General features: G+C 34.5%; 1 protein-coding gene across 8 annotated transcripts in view; it reads left to right on the forward strand.

Moving 5' to 3' along the window:
* The window catches only part of CCSER2 (coiled-coil serine rich protein 2), a 188,823-nt gene that overhangs the window by 131,925 nt on the left and 40,121 nt on the right, over positions 1 to 16,777 (forward strand). For 7 of the 8 annotated variants that reach the window (XM_049645326.1, XM_049645324.1, XM_049645331.1 and 4 more), the window contains 2 exons: positions 8,768 to 8,851; positions 14,575 to 14,661. In XM_049645326.1, the coding sequence (XP_049501283.1) occupies positions 8,768 to 8,851; positions 14,575 to 14,661 (171 nt within the window). Of the gene's footprint in view, positions 1 to 8,767; positions 8,852 to 14,574; positions 14,662 to 16,777 lie in introns of those variants that run through there. The other variant, XM_049645327.1, reaches the window with a different exon arrangement.

Raw genomic sequence — 16,777 nt, forward strand, 5'->3', positions numbered from 1 at the left:
TAAAGAAGCTTTTCTAATTTTGGTTTGGGACACTTTTCATTTGAGTTGAAGTTTACTTACTATTGGTTAGTGTCAGAGTTATTTGGAGAGATGATTTATTAATTGATTCAGTTGGAGATTTTATTCATGATCTTTAAGCTCCTGTGCTTTGATGGAAATAATAGGTTTTTCCCTCTTTGATTGGCTAAGTCTAGACTGCTAGGCTGTCAAAAAAAATTGGAAAGTGTTTTTTTTTGAGGGATACCAATAGCTTAAACATTAGTAACTCTTCAATTGTCTTGGGCTATACTATAAATTTGTTTTATTTAGAATAATATTATTTCAATTTTCAAAAATATTTGTTTGAGGATGGGCTTTCATCCTTTATTGATTTCTAATCTAGATTAATAATAAAGAATATCTATGTGATATAAATTCTTTGGAATGTGTTGAAATTTGCTTTGTGTCTTAAAGCAGGGGTGGAAAACTTTTCCTTAGAAGGCTACATAGTAAATATTTTAGCTTTTCTGGGCAAGAAGCAAAATCGTGGTTCTTATGTAGATATTTATAAAATCATTTAAAATGCAATCATTTAAAAATGTAAAAGCCATTCTTAGCTCATGGACTATGATAAAAATAGACATCTGGCTGGATTTGTCCTGTGGACCATGGTTTATAATTTCCTGGCTTAGAATATGCTTGATTTTTGTGATTTTTCTGTTTGTTTGAAAGCATATATTCTCTATATTTTAGGTAGCAGTATGTCTATTATATTGACCTTTTTATTGTGTTATTTATATTTATCCTTACTAAATTTTTCTCTTTGCTCTATGAGTTTCTGAGAGTAGTATTAATTTCCTGCTATAATTATAGATTTTTCCATTTCTTCTTTTAATGCTCTATTTTATTAGGTATATAAATATTTATTTATGATTGGCACATCATCTTGGTGGAGTGTTTCTTTGATCACTAAAGCTTTGTTTATCCTCATTAATGCTTTTTATCTTTAATTTTACCTTGCCACTTATGTTATAGTCATATTAATATATCAATTTTACTTTTCTTGTGATTATTGAGATTTATCTGGTGTTCCTCTCTCCTTTTGTTTGCTTTTAGTTTTTTCTTTTTTTTTTTTTAATTAATTTTCTGAGGCTGCCACAATATAAGATACAAACTGGGTGGCATATAACAACAGAAATTTATTCTTCCACAGTTCTGGAGGCTTGAAATCTGAAATCAAGGTGTTTTCAGGGCCATGTGCTCTCTGAAGGCTCTAGGAGAGGAATCTTCCCTGCCTCTTTAGCTTCTGGTGGTCCTGGCAATCCTGGGCATTCTTTGCCTTGTAGATGCATCACTCCCGTCTCTGCCTCTATCTTCACATGACGTTCACATGACCTGTGTGTTTGTGTGTCCAAATTTCTCTCTTCTTATTTATAAAGATACTGGTCATATTGGATTTTAGGCTCGGCCCTATTCCATTATGACCTCAATTTGATTACATTTGTAAAAACCCTATTTCCAGATGAAGTTCTATTCACAAGTTTTGAATTGGCATGAATTTCTAGGGGAGACAGAATTCAATCTAATACAGCTTTTTTGAGGTATAATTTTCATGCTCTAAAATCTAGCCCTTTTTGTTGTAAAGTTCTGTGAGCTTGACAAATCCATACAGTTGTGCAGCTAGCTATTACAATCACCCCCAAAATTCCTTTTTTTTTTTAACTTTTATAATCAATCCCTACACCCCCTGCTAGCTCCTGGCAACCACTGATTTTTTAACCACTGATCTTTTTTATGTCTGTGTAGTTTTGCCTTTTCAAGACTGTTACATAAATGGAATCATATATGGTTTTCTGAGTCTGGCTTTTTTCCCTTACCATAAGTCATTTCAAATTCATTCATGCTGTCCTTGTATCACTAATTTGTCCCTGCTTATTGCTGAGTAGTATTCCATTGTATGCATGCATGTTTGTTTATCCGTTTACCAGTTGAAGGTTATTTGTTTCACTTTCCAGTTTCTGGCAATTGTGAATAAAGCTACTATAAATATAAACATTTGTGCATAGATTTTCATGTGCACATGTTTTCATTTCTCTTGGGTTAGTACCTTGGGTTAAGATTGCGGAGTTGTATAGTGAGTATATATTTAACTTAAGAAACTGCCAAGCTGTTTTCCAAAGTGTCTGTATGATTTTGTATTCCCATCAGCAATTAATGAAAGCTTCAGTTATTTTGCATCTTTGCATCTGCCTGGTATTGTGTTTTTCAGAAGCTTTTCAAGTAGATGTGCAGTGGTATCTTACTGTGGTTTTAATTTGCATTTGCCTAATGACTAATCATTTTGAGCATATTTCCATGTACTTATTTACTATTTGTATATCTTCTTTGGTTTTTATTATTTTGCCCATGAACAAAAATGTCTGTTTTATTGATTTTTGAAAGTTCTTTATATATTTATAATAGTACATTTAGCAGGCAGGTAAATGAAACAAATGAATATTGAAAAAAATGAAAGTTGCTTTTTAGGCAGCTATGTACAATTGTGAGTTAATGAACTGTTAAAAACCCTGAAGCACATTATCATTTTTTTTTTATTGTCAATATTGTTTAAAAATAGCTAACAATTTATAAGTGCTCTCTATGAGTTAGATACTATGCTCAGTATGTTACCTGGATTATCGCAAATATTTTCTCCCAGTCCATAGCTTCTCTTCTTAATCTGTTAATAGTATTTTAAAGAGCAGAAGTTCTTCTCTTGAAGTCAAATTTATCACTATTTTTTATTGTCATATTTGTGGTATCATATTTAAGAAATCTTGGTCCAACCCAAAGTTACAGAGATTTTCTGTTTATTTGGAGAGTTTTTATAGTTTTAAGTTTGGCATATAGGTCTGCAGTCTGTTTTGAGAATTTTTGTATATGGCATGAGGTATGAGTGAAATTAATTTTCTTGCATATGGATGTTCTGGTACCATTTGTTGAAAAGACTATCCTTTCTTTATTGAATTGCCTTGGTACTTTTGTCAAAAATGCCTTTGAACATAAATGTGTCTGTTTCTGGACTCTTTCATTCCTTTGATCAATGTCCTTTTGCCAATATCAGATTCTCTAGATTACGATAGCTTTTATAGTAAGTCTCAAAGTAGTATTATATCTTCCAACTTTATCTTTTCAAAATTATTTGACTGTTTTAGTTCTCTTGCCTTACTATATAAATTTTAGAAGCAGCTTTTCTATTTCTGCGAAAATTCTGCTGGAAATTTGGTTGAGTGGGCACTGATACGTAGTTGAATTTGGAAGAGAGTTGATATTTCAACAATATTGAGTCTTTAAATTCATTAAAGAGTATACCTCTCCATTTATGTAAGTCATCTCTGATTTCTTTTTTTTTTTTTTTTTTTTTTTTGGTTTTTAAATTTTTTTTTAACGTTTATTCAGTTTTGAGAGACAGAGACAGAGTGCAAGTGGGGGAGGGGCAGAGAGGTAGGGAGACACAGAATCTGAAGCAGGCACCAGGCTCTGAGCTGTCCGCCCAGAGCCAGATGCGGGGCTCGAACTCAGACCGCGAGATCATGACCTGAGCCGAAGTCACTCAACTGACTGAGCCACCCAGGTGCCCCGATTTTTTTGTTTGTTTGCTTTTGAAGTTTGTCTATATTTTGTTAGATTTGTACCTAAATATTTCTATTTGGGGATTTTGATTTTTTTTCTTGGTTTTGTTGGATTTTGGTTTAATGTAAATTTTTTTAAATGTCAATTTTCAGTTCTTTGCCATAGAAATAGTAGATTTTTATATATCAACCTTGTATTTTGTGACTTTCCTAAATTCATGTGTTAGTTCTAGTAGTAGTATTGCAGATACTTTGGGAAATGATACAGCTAAAATTATATTACTTGAATGGGGATGGTTTTATTCCTTTTTTAGTTTCTACTTGTCCTTTAAAATTTCATTTTACTTGCTTTATTGCACTGGGTAGGAACTCCAGTATAATAGAGTACCTTGTTCCTGGCTTTGGGGGTAAAGCATTCAGTCTTTCACTGTTAAATATGATGTTAATTTTGAGGCTTTTTTTAGATGGATTTTATCAGGTTGAACAAGTTCCCTTCTCTTGCTAGTTTGCTGTGTTTTTGTCATGAATGGATGTTGAATTTTGGAAGAAACTTTTTCTGTGTCTGTTGCGATAATCATATAGATATTTCTTGATATGCTGAATCACATTGCTTTTTAACTATTGAGCCAGCTTTACATTCCAGGGATCAACTCCACTTGTTCATAATCTTTTTTCCTTTTTATATATTATTGAATTTGATTTAGAGATATTTTTTCAAGGACATTTGTGTATTCACAAAGGATCTTGATCTTTAAGTCTTCTTATACTGTCTTTGGTTCAGGTAAGTGCTAGCCTCATTTAACTGATTTAATTTTCTAACTTAATTTGATTTATGTTTTCTCTAAGAGATTATATAGAACTGATACTATTCCTTTAAATTTTGGAAGAATTTTATAGACAAACATCTAGCCTTTAATATTTCTTTTATGGAAGGTTTAAATTCTGAAATAATTTTATTAATAATCACATCTACTCAAGTTGTCTGTTTCATTTGGGGTGAGTTTTGATAATTTGTGGTTTTGAGTAATTTCTCCATTTCATGTAAGTTGTCAAATTTGTGTGCATAGAGTCACTCATAGTATTATTGCCTTATGTACTTTTAATGCCTGAAACATCTTAATGATATCCCTGCTTTCATTCCTGATACCTGTTTTCTCTGTCCTGATATGTATCTGATTTGTGCCTTCTATCTTTGTTCTTTGGCAGTTTTGCTAGATGTTTTATAGTTGCCAAATAACCTGTTTTTGGTTTCATTGCTTTCTTTCTATTTCTTGATTTTCAATTTCATTAATTTCTGCTCTTTATTATTTTCTTCTTTCTGCTTGCTCTGGGTTTATTTTGCTCCGGTTGTAGATTTGACACCTTTGTTTTAATATGAGTCTCTCTTATAATAATTTTCCCACTAAGCACTGCTTTAGTTGAATTCCACAGATTTTGATAATGTGGTATCTTCACTTTTCTTCAAATCAAAATATTTTCTTATTTGCCTTCAGGTTTCTTCTTTGACCCATGGATGATTTAAAGTTCGTTGTTTACTTTCTAACAGTTTGAACATTATCCTTCTGTTACTGATTTCTAGTTTAATTCCCTTATGTTCAGAGACCACACTTTGTCTATTTTCTATTCTTTTTAAATTGAGCTTCCCAAATCTGCAGGTTTATGTCTTTCACCAAGTTTGGGGTGTATTTGTCTGTTATTTCTTCAAATACTTTTTTCTGCCCTCTACCCTTCCTTCTGTGACTCTAATGCTATGAATATTATATTAGATCCTTCGTTCTTGTCCCATACTTCCCCTCAGCAGATTCTATTCTTTTTCCACGCCACCCCCCACCCCCCATCTCTTTTCTCTTCATGGTTCAAATTGCATGATTTCTGTTGATGCGTCTTCAAGTTCACTCTGTTACCTCAAATGCTGGTATTCAGTCCAGCTAGTGAATTTTGAAATTTAATTTTTGAATCTTTTCAGTTCTAGAATTTGCACATTTCCACTTTGTTCTATTTCTTTGCTGAGATTTTCTCTTTCCATTCCCTTTAAGAGTTCTCTTTTACTTTTGGAGAATTTTTATAATGGCCCTATTAAAATCTCTTTCAATTAATTCCAACCTCTGTCTTGTTTTGGCATTGGTGTTTGTTGATTGTCTTTTCCTGTGTGAGTTGAGATGTTCCTTGTTGTTTGTGTGTTGAGTAATTTTGGATTGTATATCTTGTATCTTTGTGTGTTTTGTTAGGAGACACTTAATTTTGTTTAAATGTTATGGAGAATATTGTGGGGTTTCTTGGGGTTTTTTGTTGTTTTGGTTTTTGTTTTAATTTTCTTAAAATAATTTTTTTTGGTAATGTTTATTTTTGAGAGAGTGAGAGAGCATGCAAGTGGGGAAAGGGCAGAGAGAGAGAGAGGGAGACACAGAATCTGAAGCGGGCTCCAGGCTCTGATCTGACAGCACAGAGCCCAACATGGGGCTCAAACTCATAAACCGCAAGATCACGCATGACCTGAGCAGAAGTCGGACGCTTAACTGACTGAGCCACACAGGCACTCCTGTTTTAATTTTAAAGCAGGCAGATGCTCTGGTTAGATTCAGGCTAGAAGTTCAAACTAGCCAGCCACCTTTGGATTGTGGCTGTAATGTCATTTCTATTTCAAAGCCTTTGCCATGCTCATCAGATCTGTCATCTGTATACACCTGTATACATCTGTATCTGTCATCAGTATACACCTTTCAGTGGCTAGATTGGGCCTGGGCAGTGGTCTTAGTTTATTTCTCAAAGTCTTTGTTATTAGGATCAGATTCAAGCAAGTGCTATTCAGGGTTGAACCTAGAAATTTACATACAGCTTCCTGGAGTCCTGAGCTGGTCTCACTGGTATTTTCTCTTTACCTGGGGCTCCCCTTTTTGTCTCTTCTCCCTGAAAGCTGATGTTTTATTTTTCTCATTCTGCTGCTTACTTTCCACAGCTATACCCACATCTAAGGCAAAAGCAGTGTATACTTGTGTTGTCTCCTATTCTTTGGAGTTCCTGCTTGCAATTTGCAGGAAGAAGATAGAGATGTTTGAAAGTCAGATTATACAGTTTCTCTTTTCTCAAATATATACTTATATGTAGTACTGTTTTTATACGTCAAGGCATTTACAGCAGAGATGAACTTTTAACTGAGATGAGTCTGGTAAAATCTCTTTTTTTATTTTAAACATTTAACATGGTGTTCTGAAGGCATTCATTAGGACATTGCCTCCCCTCTCAGGTCAAATTCTGTATCTCCATTTGATTTCACCAATAAAGATATAATTTATGTTAGAAATTTGACAAATGCTTATTTTTTGCTATGAATCTAAATACACATTCATAGGCCCTATACCCAGAGATTCTGATTCAGTAAAGAAGAAAATGGCCTACATGCTTATGTCTTCTACTTTAACATTCTTGTTTTAATACAGGACATTTCTGCAGTCTAAGAGATTTCCTCAGGACAGATAGGTCTGAGGAAGATGATGATAGTAGCACTCCTTGAACGTTGTTGATTCAGTGGGTGTCTCAAGGCATCTGAACAAACCAGGTGTCAAACCACCCTTGGTAGGGGCCCAGTCCTTCACCATCACCCCAGGCATATTCTATACTTATTCATCTTCCTTGAGGTTGTCTGTGAATCATTTAATATGCCATTTCTTGGTTATTCCTAACCAATTCAGCAAGGGGTAGGACGTAATTTTTGTCATTTTCTTTATTGCATTTAAGGACAAAAAGTTTAACTTTTTCAACTTCTATTGAGATATAGCATACATCCAGTAGGTGTTTAAGGTATACCAATCTTAAGTGTATAACTTAAACTTTTCATATGTGTGTACCACCATACATCCTGTATGTACCATCCATCCATACAGTCAAGACATAGAACATTTCCAACATCCCCTTTCCCTTAAGTCAACCCCTGTTCTGATCTCTAGCACAATAAATTAGTTTTTCCTTCTCTTAGGCTTCACATAAATCAAGTCATGCGGGGGTACCTGGGTGGCTCAGTTAGTTAAGTGTCTGACTCTTGATGTCGGTTCAGGTCATGACGTCAACGGTTCATGAGTTTGAACCCCACATTGGGTTCTGTGCTGGCAGTGTAGAGCCTGCTTGGAATTCTCTCTCTCTCCCCCTCTCTTTCTACCCTTTGCTTGCTCATGCTGTCTCTCTCAAAATAAATAAATAAACTTAAAAAAAATAGTCATGCAATATGTATACTCTGGTCTAGTATTTTTAATCAAATGATTCTTATGGCTATGCCTTCTTGAGTTATTTAATATTATTGTTTCTGACTCAGAAACAAAAACAAAAAATACATACTCAAGGGTGTCTCAGTGGTTCAGTCGGTTAAGCGTCTGACTTCGGCTCAGGTCATAATCTCATGGTTGTGGTTCGAGCCGCATCGAGCTCTGTGCTAACAGGACAGAGCCTGGAGCCTGCTTCGGATTCTGTGTCTCCTTCTCTCTCTGCCCCTCCCCTGTTCATGCTCTGTCTCTCTCTGTCTGTCTCAAAAATAAATAAACGTTAAAAAAAAATTTTTTTTAAATAAAAAAAATTTTTTCAATGTTTACATATTTTTGAGAGAGAAAGAGACAGAGCATGAGCAGGGGAGGGGCAGAGAGAGAAGGAGACACAGAATCCGAAGCAGGTTCCAGGCTCTGAGCTGTCAGCACAGAGCCCGACACGGGGCTCGAACTCACAGACCGTGAGATCATGACCTGAGCCAAAGTTGGACGCTTAACCGACCAAGCCACCCAGGCGCCCCCCCAAAAAATTTTTTTTAAATCACACTCTAAAAGCAATGTCTAAACCAAAGCAGATGTAATTTGACTTTTATTTTGCATTTTTTTGTGGGTGAGATAATCTTCAAATTCTTTAGGAAATTTTCCATATTCCTTTTCCCACTGTAAAACTTTCAATGGCTTTGTGCTTCATCCATTCATGTACTATCTGTTGTTTAGTTCCACAAATTATTCTTGCCCTCGCTTTAATTTTACCCATTCCACATTTTCTTCTACAAATGTGTACATTGAAAAGGAGATTTCTAAAATCTTATATCCTGTTTGTCTTTTGCCATGCTAGCAATTTGGTCTGGGTGAATTCAGGTTGAAAGGAGTGTTTGCAGTTATTGTATTAATCTCATGTTTTCCTTCTCTTCTCTCTGACAGCATGATGGAAGTGGTTCATTGCATGATATTCAGCTATCATTGCCATCCAGTCCAGAACCAGAAGATGGTGATCAAATATATAAGGTATGACTAGGTAGTCATGCTAAATTTTTAAAAATTCTTTATTACTAAAATTATAAAGCAGTAACAAAACATTTAATAATAAATGTATTAAAACGTGCAGCTTTGCTGTGTTAAGTTTTAATCGGGTCTGCTTTTAACTTTTGCTACCTTAATAAGTTAAAATGATATCACTCTGGTGTTTTAATTTGAATTTATTTTATTAGTTGGATAAGTATTTGTCCCTGTATTACTACTGGTACAGGATTGTTTTTCTTAAATCAATAAATTATGAAATTTTTAATTTCTTTTTTATAATTATGAAAACAGTTTTAAAAATATACCAGTTATGGTGATTAACAGGTACTTCTATATAATAACAACATTGAAGAAATATACTGAAAATGAGATTAATTTATCTTTTCTTCATGTTTAAAAATATAATTATAGAATACAGATGCACTTTAGTGTTTGAAAGTATATTTTTTATAATGGTAATTTTTAGTTCTCTTTTTATTGAGAAAAGCTTTTTCCTTTTACAGTTATTTCTGAAGTTCATATTTCTTAAGCACACAAACGTTTTCTTGATTTAATGTTTCCAAGTAAAATTATTGTTTTCTTTCACATTCTATCTTCAGGGCATGCTAGTCAGTGTTTTCTAGTCAACAAACAATCTTGAAATATTGGTGTCTTGCAGTGACAAAAATGTATTTCTCGACTTGTTATTTTTCAATATGTTACATATTGGCTGTAGATCAGCTGGGACTCTGCTTTCTGCTGCTTCTTCATCCTGAGAGCCAGTCTGGAGGATCAGCCCCTGTCCTAGAACATGTTTTTGAACTTAAGGGAAAAAAGCATTGGCAGAACCACATGTGGATTCTGCTTGGATGTTGCAAACATTACCTTCTCCAAATAAAGTCAAGTAGTCAACCCTGGAATTAGAGGTCAAAGCAGCATAATTTTCTCATAGAATGTGGGGTGACTTACTGGAACAAGATTGCATCTAAAACCACCAAAACCAAAAGAATATAGGATTATTCTATAGTTATTTTGTTATTTGTAGTTTTGTAGTTATTTTGTTATCTAGTCTTGGTTTTTTGATGTGTTACCTTACCTATTATTGCACAAATTTCTTCCCATCTCTGGGCTTCCATCCTATTAAGAGTACAGTACTCTAAATCAGCAGGTCTGCAGTAGGATATCTTTTTTCAAAATACTTTTACATACACAATAATTGAGAACCATTGACTTAGATGGTTTCTAAATCATCTCTCAGTTTTAAGTTTTGTGACCGACATTTTTAAAGTGAAGGTGAGTTTTTCCTGCATTTTTTTTGTGAAAAGTTTTTACATATGAAGAAATAATTTTCAAGAAAAAAATTTTAATTCCAACTTTTTTACACAACTGATATTTTTAATTTTTCTTTGTTCCTTTCTAGTGTGTCTATATATTTAATGTTACATGATAGACATATTGCTACACAGTATTTATTTCTTGTCCCTACTCCATTTCCTTCCAAGCAGATCATTCCTAGTCTTCCTTCTTATCCAAGGTGAGATGCTGTGGCTGATACTGTTTCCAGTACACTGGACTCCTTTGCACTTTCATTGTCAGATCCCCAGTTATGTCCCCTTCTCATCTGGTTTAGCAGTACAGCTTCAAATGATATAACTGACTTGTGTCATTGCAAATTCAGGGTCTGCAATCTGCTCTGGACCTGCCATGTCCCTAATCTGTCTTTTGTATCAGTCAGAACAGCTCCCTCTCCCATTCCCTTGATGAGCTAGTCTCAACATTGCCTCCGCCCTCAAGCCTCATTCTCAGCCATTCTCCTCAATTTCTGCAAGTGGCCTTGTGTTCATCAAGCAAGATCTGCTACCTGCCCTCCTGCCTTCTGACTTACCTGTATCTGTTATCATTCTCATTCACGTTGTTTCAGTTACAGGGCAAAAATGGCCACTGTGCTGTGGAAGACCACCCTTTCTTAGGTTCTGGACTCTTATCTTCTGCTGCTGTTAGTTCTGCTGCTAACTACACATCCTCCTCTCTTATCTCTCTTCAGTGTGTCTTCACTACTTTTTCTTAATCCTCAGTTTATAAATTTCTGTATCTTACCTATCATAAATTCAGTAAACCAGATAAACCTTTCCTTGACTCTCCTTAAACCTCTTTCTAGTTAACATGGAAACCTGGAAAAATGAAAGCAGCTACTGGTTTTAATGCTATAGACATTTGGAATGACAGTTATCTTAAAAGCTTTGTCCTTGATTTTTATGTCACTTCTCTCTGAAATCCATTACACTCTTCAACATTTTCCCATTTCCTTTGTAGGTTCCTCCTCTTATTCAGCATATAGATTTATATCTTTAGTCCAGTTCTCTTTGAACTTTTTACTGTCATGGTGTCATATAGACCATATGTGTTGATAACATGAAATTTCTCTTTTTTTTGAGAGAGTGAGCAAAAGAGAGAGCACAGGTGAGGAGGGGAGTTGGTGGGGGGAGAGAGGGAGAATTTTAAGCAGGCTCCACACCCAGTGAAGCCCAACGGAAGGCTCAGTCCCACAACCGTTGAGATCATGATCTCAGCCAAAATCAAGAGTCAGACGCTTAACTGACTGAGCCACCCAGGTGCCCCAGAAATTGCTCTTTCATACCGGGTCATCCAGTTGCCCTCTGGACATTTCCACTGTGTCCCAGCCCCAGGCACCTCTAATAATATATCTGAGACTCACCATTTTTCCTCTTTGACATATTTCTCCTCATTTAGTCTTCATTTCTTTTGGAGGCACAACCATTATCACCCACACTAGAAATATAGGTATCACATTGTGCTCTTTCACATGGAGAGATAATTGCCAAAATCTCCTAATTTTGATTCCTGCTCTTCTTACTACTTCTCCCTTCACTCTCTTGGGTCAGGCTCCTAATGTCATCTGGAGTATTATAACATTTTGGTAACAAATTCCCTAGCCTAATTTGTTGTTGTCATTGTCATATTTGTCCTCTAAATAGCCATCTCAAATGCACTGTCACTCCCCTTGCTTAGGCCATGCTTAATATTCATGACTCTCTATGATTTGGCTCTTGCCTGGTTTACTAACCACGTTGGTTTCCACTGTTCACTACAGCCTTTGTGTGATAGAGTCACTGCTTCTAATTCTCCACATATGCTATGCTTATCTTCATCTCTGTATTGTACGATACTAGAATCTCTTCCTCAAATCCAAAGCCTGACAGGTTTCTGTATCTTCAGAGCTTTTTACTCATCCTTTAAGACTTCACTGGAATTACCTGTTTACTGATATGTGTTCCCCTTTGCCCATCTTTATGTGTAAAATCCTTACAGCAGTGACTGTCATAAAGTTAAATACTGTATACATGTTGGCTATTAATGTTATCACATTGTATTTGGATTTTTTTTCAGGTCCATTTCCTCTAACACTGGCAGAACCTAGCAGTGACCAAATGATAACATATAGTATAGTATATATAGTATTCCATTAGATTGCGACATTGTATTTCAGTTGTCTCCTTTTAGGGTAGTTGTAAATTTGTAAACTTTTAGATAATACCTTTTTGTAGGTTTTTTTCATACTTATGATTATTTCTTTGGCATAGTTTCTTAGGAGTGGGATGACTGAATTAGAGTGCAAGCATTTTTATGACTCTTCTATGTATAGCCATGTGTTTCTACAGAAAGGCCAGTTTTGATGTCTGATGATGTACCATTTTTTTTCTGCAATTTTGTTCATCACATTATTTCTTCCCCCAATTTAATGTCTATAAAACAATACCTTTAATACTTGAATTTATATTTCTCCAAGAAGTCAGATAGAACATTTTCCAGATATATATATATATATATATATATGTATATGTATATACACACACACACACACACACACACACACATGTATATTTGTGGGAATTGGTTTATTTGTCTTTTGGGGCCTAGAAAATTATCCTGTATGTTTGAACAGGCTCTTAATATACTTGAATATAAGTCCTCTGTCATATTTGCATAGGTTTTCACCAGCTTTTAATGTTAGTGTTAATTGTATAGGTGCTTTAAATTATAAGTAATCAAATATAGTTATTATTTCTTAATAACTTCATTTGCCACATAGCTTAAAAAATGTATCCTTCATGATCTGCAATCTATCTTTGTCTTTTTATTTTATTTATTTTATTAAAAATTTTTTTAATGTTTATATCTGAGAGAGAGAGAGAGAGAGACAGACAGACAGACAGTGTGTGAGCAGGAAAGGGGCAGAGAGAGACAGAGATGGAATCTGAAGCAGGCTCCAGGCTCTGAGCTGTCAGTACAGAGCCCAACGTGGAGCTCGAACTCACAAGCCATGAGATCATGACCTGAGCTGAAGTCGGATGCTTAAGCGACTGAGCCACCCAGGCGCCCCTCTTTTGCCCTGACTTATGATTTAAAAAAAAAATAAACTCTTTAAATTCAACTAGAAATCATTTTTTATATACAATAAACAGTCTTGCCCAATTGCAGTGTATATAACATCATTAACAAAGATCTTTTCTTTCCCATTGTTTGTGATGCTTATATGATATGTTAAAGCCTTTGCAAAATGTCTATTTCTGATCTCTTGTTAAAGAGACTGCACTATTTTGTGTTCGTTCCCAATGTATCTGCAAGGGATGGCATACTTTGCTCAGTAATAGCATTTTATAATTATAATTGCTTACACAGTTTTCTCCTTTACAAGATATGTCATTCACGTATATATTCTAATTTCCTTGCTTGTACTGTTTTCTCAGTATATGGACTAACAAAAGGTAATGATACTTTACGCTTCGAAATGTAGCTGGATTTCTGCTTAACTTGATGATAGGTTTCCTTTTAATACTGTTAGGAATTTCTTAAAGACTAAATTGACAGGGTATTTTGTCTTTGAGTCAGGCAGTTCTCAGGAAGGTGGCTCATGAAAAAAGAATCTCCCTGTTATCCTTCTAGGCATATTTATCTTTCTGCTGATTTCTGAACCAGCTGTGAAATGACTCTCTGCCTTTAATTATGTTGTTCCTTCTGTTTGTTGGGCCCTTCATTTTTTCTGAAAGGCAACTCTCATGCATCCCTTGAAATCTAGCTGAAATTACTGTTTTATATGTAATTTAATTTAGTGTATGGCCCATGTCCCAGTTTCCTTATCTGTAAAAAGGGGATAATAGTATCAGCCTCAGGGTTGTACTCAGGATCAAATGCTTAGATATCTAAAAGTACTTAGCTCTTAGCACTTGTACTTAATGAATATTAGCTGCTGTTGCTATTATTCATTTTTTACATGTTAGACTCCGTTACACTATGAACATTTGGAGGAACCAAAATGGGTTTTTGTTTATTCATAGGTTAATACCTGGCATCTTTAAGAAGAGTTTTCCCCTTAAATGAATAAACCATTCATTATTCAGTCTTCACTGTTGATTTAATGCTTCTCATTAAGGTGTTTTATTTTTTTATTTTTTCAACGTTTTTTATTTATTTTTGGGACAGAGAGAGACAGAGCATGAACGGGGGAGGGACAGAGAGAGAGGGAGACACAGAATCGGAAACAGGCTACAGGCTCCGAGCCATCAGCCCAGAGCCTGACGCGGGGCTCGAACTCACGGACCGCGAGATCGTGACCTGGCTGAAGTCGGACGCTTAACCGACTGCGCCACCCAGGCGCCCCTCATTAAGGTGTTTTAAATACTTCATGTTAATTTTTTAAAATATTTCAGAATGAAGATTTATTAAATGAAATAAAACAACTTAAAGAGGAAATAAAGAAAAAAGATGAAAAAATTCAACTATTAGAACATCAGCTTGTAAGTATTATAGTGTAATGCATAAAGTAGAGGCTTTTCAAACTAAGCAGTATTGTTTTTTTTATAAAAGTCTGACCAGAATTGAAATTTGACTTTATTTTTGGCTTGCAAAGTTGCACTATTGTATTACATTTAGATTGTATGCATTCTGAAAGTATGTGATTTACCTCATTCTAAATATTTAAGAAATTTTAATCTCAATATTAAGTATTCAAGGTGAAAAGAATGTCTTTGTGAGTACATTTTCAGTGGTCTTCTCTTGGGGGTTTTGAAATCACTAGTTTACATTCATTTTATTGATGAAGGGTAAAATGACTTCCTTTGTGTATTTAAAGAAACGAGTACTGGTGAGTTGAGAATAGGACATATTTTTTTTCTCAGAACAGAAATTAAACTGGATGTTAGGCTTAGGTTTCTGTAGGTAAGACTGTTAGAGTGAACAGTATTCTAAGAAAATGCTTCTTCCCCCATCGATGATGTTGAGTGATCCCTCAGAGCCATGTTTGGATCTTTGTGATTTTATAATTGTTAGAATTTCAAATGTTAGTCTCACATGAAAATATGTGCAGTGTCTTGAACTTAATTATAATTTAATTCATAAAAAGTCCAGTATAACAACATAATGGCATAAAAATGACAGTAGGCCAAGGAAAATCTGTTGGAATTCAAAAGCATATTTTGGTATAGCAAAGCAATTCAGCAATTTGAATTATTAACCTCATTTAGAATGTAAAGGATATAATATATACTGAACTCTGAGCCACTGGGTTCAGATCAGAGATCCAACTCATGAATAAATAGTAAGGACTGATGGATCAGATATTCTGATTTAAGAGCACAAAGAAAACTTACAAATCTGAAAAATGAATGAATGAATATTACAAATTGAGGGCCTATCAAATATAAAATTAAAAAAATAATAAGATCTAATGTTTGTATTTCAAGACTAAAGAACCTAGCCAACCCAACTAATTTTCAGGGAGAAGAAAAACAGCATTAGGAAATTAAGCTTCAGATTTTGCAAAAATATATTACAGAGAACAAAAATTGTGTCTAGTGCACTTCAAAAAAAAAGTTATGACCCCATATTTTATATTTAAACACATTTTTATTTCTATATCAAGGTAAATTTTCAGACCTTTAGCGTCTTGAAAAATGTGCCACCCAGTTATCTTTGTAAAATGTCCTAATAATGCATTCCAGATACCTGGGGGAGACATTAAAAAATAACTCAAGAGTAAGGAAGTAAAGATTAAAATGAGTGAGTGATGAAATGAAAACTATTTTTAGGGAGACTAGATGAGATAAACCTCCCAATAAGTAATGGGAGAAAACTTACTGCTGATTATTTTATCTCCTGGATCATTTGAATGTTAGATTTTTTGAATTTATACATTTTTATTTTCTTGAAATGAAGTTTTTAGTTTGTAAAATTTTAAATTGCTATTAAATTCTTGAAAGTGAATTTGGTTTTTTTTTAATGTTTATTTTTGAGAGAGAGAAACCGAGTGCAAGTGGGGAGGGGCAGAGAGCAAGAGAGACGCAGAATCCGAATCAGGCTCCAGGCTCTGAGCTGTCAGCACAGAGCCTGATGTGGAATTCGAACCCTTGAACCATGAGATCATGACACGAGTTGAAGTCAGATGCTTAACTGACTGAGCCACCCAAGCACCCCTTGAAAATGTTTACATTAAGTGAAATACAGGTTTGAGGAAGGAAATAAGGAATACACTGAAGAAGTGAGAAGTACTGAAGTTGAAGTTTTTATCTTATACAAACGGGTATCTAAAATTATTTTTTAAATTATTTTTATATATTACATAAATCATAAAACATTTATGAAATGCTTTCAGATAACTATTAGGTTAGAATAGTGGATCTTGCAAAAAATAAAATTAAAAAAAGACATAGAAAGTAGAAAAATACCCAAGGATATCTAAAAACAGCGGAACTGAGGTGACAGAAATTAGATCAAATGTAATAAATATAATAGTAAATGAAAATAGCTTTATCTCACATAGTTTCATTGGGGATTTAATGCAAAATTCATTAATTTTCTTTGTACAAAGAAAATTTAGCTCATAAAATGGTACAGTAAAGCTGAACAAAATGGTTG

This window comes from Panthera uncia, chromosome D2 (assembly GCF_023721935.1).
Source record: "Panthera uncia isolate 11264 chromosome D2, Puncia_PCG_1.0, whole genome shotgun sequence".
NCBI classification, from domain to species: domain Eukaryota; kingdom Metazoa; phylum Chordata; class Mammalia; order Carnivora; family Felidae; genus Panthera; species Panthera uncia.